The 9,644-nt window shown below is 42.2% G+C and overlaps 1 protein-coding gene across 2 annotated transcripts in view; it reads right to left on the bottom strand.

Annotated features, from left to right (window-relative positions):
* Positions 1–673: 673 nt before the first annotated feature.
* The window catches only part of grm8a (glutamate receptor, metabotropic 8a), a 411,383-nt gene continuing 402,412 nt past the window's right edge, over positions 674–9,644 (bottom strand). Inside the window, exons 12-14 of one of the 2 annotated variants that reach the window (XM_033990109.2) lie at positions 7,652–7,792; positions 6,593–6,698; positions 674–804 (exon numbers count right to left, since the gene is read on the bottom strand). In XM_033990109.2, coding sequence (XP_033846000.2) covers positions 755–804; positions 6,593–6,698; positions 7,652–7,792 — 297 coding nt within the window. In that variant the 3' untranslated portion in view covers positions 674–754. Of the gene's footprint in view, positions 805–6,588; positions 6,699–7,651; positions 7,793–9,644 lie in introns of both variants that reach the window. The other variant, XM_033990110.2, reaches the window with a different exon arrangement.

Here is a 9,644-nt window from a genome sequence, read left to right as displayed (position 1 = left end):
CACAACCACCAATCTACACATTTGCAAAACATTCCTTTATTATAAATAAATCTCCTTTTGTATAAAAACTGGCATGCTTCAACCATGGCATTGTACAGGTTCACGACCCAAGGCTACGACCCGGTTAGCCAAGACAGCAGAACACACTCATCTCAGTATGCAGGGCGATCCATCGGACAACGTGAGACAAGAATGAAAAAATCAGCACAACCACAAAAATACTTACAAGGAGAATAACAACAAACAGCTTTGAGTCTCATAGATTTTCTCATACAATTCTCTTTTAAATATCTTTTAAAATCTGTTAAATCTCTCTCCCCGCCCCCGTCTTTGCCCTTTTTAGATATTATGTCTACATTTGTTTTTTGTGCTTCTTTATTGTTTTGTGATTTTTTTGTGCATTTGTCGATTTTTTACTCAGTCCACCACAGTGTCCTATGGCATGTCACTTTTTTCACATCGTCTTTTTTTTTAAACAGTAAGTTCATAGTAGGACCAATGAGCTGTGAGCAGCGAGAAAGCAGGCACAACAATTGGCTGTTTATGTGGTCCCACCTCGTTCGTGGTTTGGATGTGGAACAATACAAAATGTCTCATGCTTGGATGCCATTGGCCACTCGGAATGTCAGCCGGCGCTTCGGCCAATCAGAAGATGAATCTACGGTTTGCTCTTTGGCTCGGCTCCGCCCACAGACAAGCCATTTCCCATTCATGTGTCCAGGCCCATTCGTTTCCATTCTCGTCAGTGATCCACTCAGATGGCGTGATTGCTGTAGCTGACATATGTCGTCTTAGTTAATGAAGCTGTTAAAAGGAGACAGATAAAATGACAAATTAATAACTGCTTGAATAGTTACTGCAGAATTCAAGACATGCTTTAGTTAATAAGACAAAACAAATCCCAAGTTTGTTTGTTTCTAAATAGTTTAACTTAAACATGAACTCTTACAGTTATTGCTGCATAAAATCTGAAAACTTTATTTATCTGTAAGGGAAATTACTTGGATACAAAGAGCAATTAAATAAATGGTATTAAAATTCAAAATAAGTAGTAAAAATAGTCAAATTCAAAAAAGACAACTGATATGACATTCATTTCACTGGGTCTGGTTTATCTTTATCTCATCTTTCTTCACCTGTTCTCCTTAAAGGTGTACTATGAAACTTTTCTGGTGGCTGTTTTTGATAGCTGGGAATAATCCCTCATTTGACCAGACGTGATTCAATGTAGAAAACAGTCCCAGAAGCCATTTTCAATTTGAATCATACAGGTTTGAGACACTAGGATAATAATAATAATAATCCATCCATCCATTTTCTTCTGCTTATCCGGGGCCGGGTCGCGGGGGGAGCAGTCTAAGCAGGGACTCCCAGACTTCCCTCACCCCAGACACATCCTCCAGCTCCTCCGGTGGGACCCCAAGGTGTTCCCAGGCCAGCCGAGAGACATAGTCCCTCCAGCGTATCCTGGGTCTTCCCCGGGGCCTCCTCCCGGTGGGACATGCCCAGAACACCTCCCTGGAACACCGGACAGCCCTTAGCAAAGAGCCCCGGACCCCATACTCCCAGAGCACCCCCCAAAGGACACCGCGAGGGACAAGGTCGAATGCCTTCTTCAGATCCACAAAACATATGTGGACTGGTTGGGCAAACTCCCATGAACCCTCAAGGACCTGATGGAGAGTATAGAGCTGGTCCAGTGTTCCGCGACCAGGACGAAAACCACACTGCTCCTCCTGAATCCGAGGTTCGACTATCGGTCAAATTCTCCTCTCCAGTACCCTGGAATAGACCTTACCGGGAAGGCTGAGGAGTGTGATTCCCCTATAATTGGAACACACCCTCCGTTCCCCCTTCTTATACAGAGGGACCACCACCCCGGTCTGCCATTCCACAGGTACTGTCCCCGACCGCCACGCGATGTTGCAGAGACGTGTCAACCAAGACAGCCCCACAACATCCAGAGACTTGAGGTACTCAGGACGGATCTCGTCCACCCCCGGAGCCTTGCCACCGAGGAGCTTGCCAACCACCTCAGTGACTTCAGCCAGGGTGATGGACGAGTCCGCCTCTGGATCCCCAGTTTCTGCTTCCTCCTCGGAAGACGTGACAGTGGGATTGAGGAAATCCTCAAAGTATTCCTTCCACCGCCCGACAACATCCCCAGTCGAGGTCAGCAGTTCTCCACCCACACTGTAAACAGTGTTGGTGAAGCACTGCTTCCCCCTCCTGAGGCGTCGGACAGTTTGCCAGAATCTCTTTGAGGCCGTCCGATGGTCCTCCTCCATGGCCTCCCCGAACTCCTCCCAACCCCGAGTTTTTGCCCGAGCCGCGGCACGCTTGGCCCGCCGGTACTCATCAGCTGCCTCAGGAGTCCCACGAGCCAACAAGGCTCGATAGGACTCCTTCTTCAGCTTGATGGCATCCCTTACTTCCGGTGTCCACCACCGGGTTCGGGGATTGCTGCCGCGACAAGCACCGCAGACCTTACGACCACAACTACGAGCAGCCGCATCGACAATAGAGGTGGAGAACATGGCCCACTCAGAGTCCAGGTCCCCAACCTCCCCCGGGATCAGGGAGAAGTTCTCCCGGAGGTGGGAGTTGAAGACCCCTCTGACAGAGGGCTCCGCCAGACGTTCCCAGCAGACCCTCACGATGCGCTTGGACCTGCCAGGTCTGTCCGGCTTCCTCCTCCGCCAGCGGATCCAACTCACCACCAGGTGGTGATCAGTTGACAGCTCTGCCCCTCTCTTCACCCGAGTGTCCAAGACACCGCGGTCGGAGGTCAGATGACACGACAACAAAGTCAATCATCGACCTCCGACCTAGAGTGTCCTGGTGCCACGTGCACCGATGGACACCCTTGTGCTCGAACATGGTGTTTGTTATGGACAAACTGTGACTAGCACAGAAGTCCAATAACAAAACACCACTCGGGTTCAGATCGGGGTGGCCATTCCTCCCAATCACGCCCCTCCAGGTGTCACTGTCATTACCCACATGAGCATTGAAGTCCCCCAGGAGAACAATGGAGTCCCCGGTTGGTGCACTGTCTAGTACCCCTCCCAGGGACTCCAAGAAGGCCGGGTACTCCGCACTGCTGTTTGGCCTGTAGGTCGACACAACAGTGAGAGACCTGTCCCCGACCCGAAGGCGCAGGGACGTGACCCTCTCGTTCACCGGGGTGAACTCCAACACGTGGCGGCTGAGCTGTGGGGCAATGAGCAAACCCACACCAGCTCGCTGCCGCTCCCCGCGGGCAACACCAAAGAAATGGAGAGTCCAACCCTTCTCAAGAAGTTGGGTTCCAGAGCCCAAGCTGTGCGTGGAGGTGAGACCGACTATATCTAGCCGGTAACGCTCAACCTCCCGCACAAGCTCAGGCTCCTTCCCCCCCAGCGAGGTGACATTCCATGTCCCCAGAGCTAGTCTCCATGTCCAGAGATCCGGTCATCTCGGCTGCCGCCCAGATCTCTCTGCACCCGCCCCTCATGGCTCCTCTCACAGGTGGTGGGTCCACAGGAGGATGGCCCCACGTCGTTCCTTCGGGCGGGGCCCGGCCACCAGGCGCTTGCTGCCGAACACTCACCCCCGGCCTGGCTCCAGGGTGGGGCCCCGGTAACGCCAGTCCGGGCGACGTAACTGGCCTTGTTCGATTACAAATAATAATAATAATAATAATAATAATAATAATAATAATAATAATAATAATAATAATAATTTGATATATAATACTCTCTTCATTCCATAGAATCTCAAAGTGCTACAATAAAACAAGAACTTTAAGCCATTGCTAAATTCTAAAAACGATAAGCAACGATAAGCTTTTCTAAATAAAAATGTCTTTAGATAAGCTTTTAAAAAGTCCAGGCTCTCTGTGGCTCTCAGCTGGACAGGGAGGCACTTCCGGAGTCCCACTGTTCTTGAAATGTTACCACTTAAAGGAACTGTATGTATGATTTTTAATTTTAATTTCCATAAACATGACCTAACTGTGCCTCCAGATTCAAGGTAGACATGTTCAAATCAAATATAGCTTTTACTGATAACACTCTAGTACTGATTTATTCTTAATTATAAAAACAATAGAAATGATGGCCAAGATGTTTATGTTATAATTTACTGTTTTGGTTCTTAAGATCCAATCAGAAAGCAGAGTCTCTCATTTGGGTTGCCAGTTTCAGCATATGTGGTTTAAGCAGTGAGGGTTCATTTGTAGTCTATCGGCAGGTTCAGTTATGAATGTAGTACCTGGCTTATTACAGTCTCTTTAAAAGACACATATCACTGCAGGTGTCTACAAATGCAGTTTCTTAGATATTTGAGCCATGCCTGTTCTGTCAGCTAATAGCATTCAGTAATATTCTCTTTAAAACTCTACCTACTTGACTTCAACCCATGATCACAATACCCACTATTGTACTTCTTCCAAGGACACCATTTGAAATATAAAAGCCAAAGGATCGAAACATAAGTGAAGAAACTATGAAAGTGGCGGTGTTTCCGTCATGTTTGTGCCACCTTTCCACCTGAGATGTAGATTCTTTTGTGAAACCCATTATGTCTCGTGTCCCCTCAAGCGTACCACCGAAAATGTCAATGTTTTTGCAGCAGCCACGGCCTCTAACTGCGCCATTGTTATAGGCTGATGCTTTCATGCAGGCTCTTTCATTTCTCCTTTCACTCTCCATCACACCAGCATGGAAAAATAAGTCCTTGAGAGAGAAAAAAAAAAAAAAAAAAAAAAAAAAAAACTTACATTGCAATCATTCAGAAAAAGTGCCAATAGATTTTTTTTTTCCTTTGGCAAAAATGTCAAAGAGGAAGATATTTGGGTTTTTACATTTCACTTACCACACTGGAAATATAATGGCATGCAATGGCTACCTTGGAGCAATGAATTCAATACTTTTTTTTTTTTTTCCATACTGGTGTAATGTTTTTTTTGAGCAAATAGAATGTTCAAGTATCTTTAGTAGTTAAAGGGCCTACATTATGCTATTTTTGACCTACGTAATAATAATGTTTCCTCATCAAAAATATACCTGGAGTTTTGTTTTGTCTCGTTCACATGTTTAACACAAAACCTGCATATTTAGGCTGGGGACTTAAAACACTCTGTTCCACCTTGTGATGTCATATGGTAAAACAGGAAGTGCTCCACCATATTTTTAAACGCAATATACTTTTGCTAGAATCTGTCTCTTCTGGGAAAAAAATAAAAATAAGATAAATAAATAAATAAAAAAACAATAAAACTAAAAAGTTGCTGTTAGCTTGAAACCTATCGCTACATGACATCACAAGGTAGAACAGAGCATATTGAGGTTGGGAGATGTAGACACCCTAATAACAAAATATTACTTAAACATGTGTGAATGAAACAAAACACAACTCCAGGTATGTTTTTGACAAGGTGACAACATTATAACACGGTTTAAAGCTCACAAGAATCTGGTTGCAGGGGCAGGGTTTGAATTGTGGATGACTGTTAAACCAATCACGCTGTTTTACATATGTCCAGACCCCGCCCCTCCTCCCGTCTCATTCTCCCCTTTAACCCTCCAGGTACTGCCCAGTTTAGCAGCTCTATTTGAAATACGGTTTAGGTGTTTAGTCCCACTTTAAAAGCAGTAATAGTGGCTTGCAATAAACTGCTACCTTCATAGGACTTATATTGACAACCTATCCGTGTAATGTTCTCAGTTCCTACTTTTCAAGCTCGTTGGCCATCAGACAGTTATTTTTTTCTTTTTCTTTTTTTTTTTTTATAACCTGTGATACTGTACATCAATATGATACTGTAGATGTGAGTGTTGTGTCAAAAAAAAAAAAAAAAACTACAAAAAAACAAAAAAACAAAACAAAAAAAAACATATCCCAAAGTAGTAAAAACAAACTGTTACATGAGGTATCTCTTATCTTATAATTCACACTTCTAATACCAATTCGAAGTCATTTCAGTATATGTTCTTCGAAGATTATCCACATAAGTAAATAGAAACATAACAATGCAACTTTGTGCGAGTGTGCATATCCGATGGTAATGCTAACAGCGCTAATTACTGTCTTAATGAATGCCCTTTGACCTGCTTCTTTTAGTCATGCTAATGAACTGCTGACAGCAAAACATCCTTAACCCCCCAGGTCAAAAACTTATGCATACAAAGAAGAAAAAGGGTTAAAACACATGACCTTCTGTGATTTGTGCTTAGGACAGGTATTCAACCAAAGAGCGCACTGTCCACTCTGCACAGACGGGAATCAGCTATGTCAGAGTTAATCGATCTGACGATAATGATGAATATATGTTTAAACAATAGGAGGATCATCAGAAATATTAAGGATAAATGTAATGTAAATATAATCTGTACTCTAGGGATGTCAAGATGATTTTTTTTTTTTTGTTTTGTTTTTGTAAGAAATAAATGGAAACATATATATATCCTGTTAAGTTTAGACTTTTTAGAATATCCATTCAATCTACACTGCAGTTTATTTCATTTATTTTATTTATAGATTTAATTTCTTTTGGGTCATTTTTATTTTTATATGTGTAGATATAAAAAGCAGGTGTTCTCTTACTCACTGTTGGTCTCCATGCTCTCACACAGCTCAGTCTTCACTTCTCCGTTGGGCCGGTCCCCTCCCTTCTGGGTGAGTTTGCCCGACATGGTGGCAGCTGTCACGATGGCCTGCAGAAAAAAGAAAGGACATGGAAAACAAAAAGAGTTCAACATGTATTTTGTAAAATCACCTCACTACACACACACACACGCACAAACACACACCACTGTCTGCTGCTGTGTTCCATGTACAACACCACACTGGAAGGAAACAGCTAAACAGGAAGCACAATGGGGTGTGACAGAGGGAGAGAGAGAGGGAGAAAGAGGGAGGGAGGGAGAGAGGCTTTTCTGGTAGAGGCTCCGCTACCTGCTCGTTTTCACGGAGATGTCATTTCATTGCCTGGAGTGTTGCACAGAATGGCTTTAGACTTATCTGTCTTGCATTTATGAAATTATAAATCTTTTTACTGCTTGAAAACACACATCCTTGTACAGAGTGAGCAAAAGTCCTCTCATCCAATCTGTATCTTGGCCTGGTGGGCATCTTTATGGAGATACTGTATACTATTTAAGTTTAATGCCATACTGTGGAACATTCCTGACAATGTACTTATATCTTCATGGACACAAGCAGGTTATGAACCCTACATTGTGCACCTTTAATATTATATGTATCTGGTTAGCTTCTGCCGTTGAGTCTATAATCAGGGTTGTCAAACTCAATTTCACCGAGGGCCACATCAGCAATATGGTTCGTCTTAAATTTGCAAAGATTAAAAAAATGTCTGCGTAACTCCTGATAAACTGACATTTTATGACAGTCATACATTAAATTTTACCTTGTCGTGGGCCACATTTGGCCCCCGGGCCTTGAGTTTGACAAATGTGCTATAGACCCTTAAGCTTAATATGTGAATTTTGGAAAAGTCCTTGAGAAATATGGATGTAAATGTACTTTCGAAGTGGAGCGGGACAGCTGGGCTCTATACACTTGTGAAAGGTGACATAGGTAACAGATCACTGCAAGTTCCCATGCACACCTAAGCAAGTTCTAATCCATAATCAATCGCTGAACCCACCTTAAAGCTGCGTTTCCTCTTGGGCACGTTCTGCTCCGGGTGGAAGAGGATGATGTAGACTTTGGGCATGTAGAGCATTCCCAGAGACACAGAGGCGGACAGACTCAGGGAGATGGTCAGAGTGGTGGTCTGGATGTACATCTGAAACACACAGCGACACACACTTATTCATCACATGATTTAACACTAAAGGGAGTCAAGTGAGCGCAGGGGTGGAAAGTAACTAAGTACAAAAACTCATATTACTGTCATTGAGTTTCAGGTGGGTGCAGGGGTGGAAAATTAAGTGCAAATACTCACGTTACAGTCATTGAGCTGTCAAGGTAATTTTTTGTATATAATTCTGGCCGTGTAATGAGCTGCATAAATCATTTGAGTTACAGAGCACAGTTCAAGTCCTGTTTATCCCAAATTACAGCTGGCTCTGCTCCTCTTTCTCTACAAACATAACAGCACCGAATCTGCTCTGCTCTGGCCGGAGCTCAGAGAATATGTGGATTGCTGTGGGGCTGCAACGATTCATTTACTAATTGTGACAAGTCGACTACAAAAAAAACAGTTTATGACGGCCCGAAGGCAGCCCTTTATGGTGAACACTTGTACTGTTCACTGTTCCTGTCTGCACTTTGGTTAAAATGTTGCTCATTTTGTAGTCTTTGTTGCTGCTTCTGAGCCAAAGTAGTAATAAGTTGTTGTCATACTTTATTCATAAATATTGTCTATTTAGAAGCCTTCAGACCCGCATATTTCAACCTTTAATTGCTTAATAATGTATTTAAAAGGTTTGTTGCAGCTTTAGTTAAAGACAATTCATTCAGCAACTGTTCAGCTCTTTATTAATAATTCAAAACAATAAAACATTCAGCTAAAATTGCATAAATAAACTAGTACTTTGAGTACTTATAACTGAGTACATTTTCCACGATGAAACTGAACTTCTACACATTTCTAGTCCTCTTCCTGCCACTGTGTAATCGACCAAAAACTTCTAAATGCAGGTGCTGAGGACAGGGCGACAGACAGGGAAGGGCAAACACAAAATGCAAAAGTAAAGGATGTTTAGACACAACTTAAATTAGTTTGGTGTTTGGTGACAGCTGAATGACACATGACACACTATGAGAAAATATTGTCACTATAGAGAAGTGTAATAGCCCATGTGCTCATTGAGAAACGCATATTAGTAAAGAAGAGGGCAGCACCAATGACAGAAAAGGACCCTGATCCTCTAATGTTTAAAATATATATGCTGTAATTGTACTTGGTAGTTCTAATCCTGCTCTTCAATTCTAGCTGTGTGCGTGTGTTTTTTTTTTATTTATTTTTTTTAATCTGTTAATAAGTAGTAACACTAACAGCGAAGTAAAACAGCAAAATAGTATGAGGAATTTTTCAATTTATCCATGCGGTGCAGAATGAATAAAAATAAATAAAATATAAATATAAATATAAATAATAATAATAATAATAATAATAATAATAATAATAATAATAATAATAATAATAATAATAATAATAATAATAATAATAATAATTACATAAATAAAAAAAATAGGGCAGTTGCCATACCAATTAATTATTCAATGTCACATAAAACAGGAAGCTGAAACCCATTCATTAGTGACAATTAACTATCAATCAAATAAAAAATTTATTCATGAAGTTATAGCCACACTAACTACACTGAAACTAACACAACTATTGTTTACAGTGAGAATGGGTTAGTTTCAATGTATTTAGCTCCTCCCTTCAGATAAAAATAAGGCAGTGTCCACCAGTAATCTGACCAGAATTGAAGGATGACTGAGGGATTACACAGCCATCTATTTATGAAGGACGTTTCATATAAAAACGCAGCAGAAAGTACATTAAACTCAATAAAAAACAATCCCACTTGTCCTTCCACCCAACCTACCTACGCCCACACCTGCCCAACCCCACACAATCATACAACCCACACACAGTCTCACCAACATGTACACACATACATAGA

This window comes from Periophthalmus magnuspinnatus, chromosome 23, assembly GCF_009829125.3.
Source record: "Periophthalmus magnuspinnatus isolate fPerMag1 chromosome 23, fPerMag1.2.pri, whole genome shotgun sequence".
Classification (NCBI taxonomy): Eukaryota; Metazoa; Chordata; class Actinopteri; order Gobiiformes; family Gobiidae; genus Periophthalmus; species Periophthalmus magnuspinnatus.
Note: the sequence above shows the minus strand (reverse complement) of the source record. Positions and strands in the feature narration are given on the sequence as shown.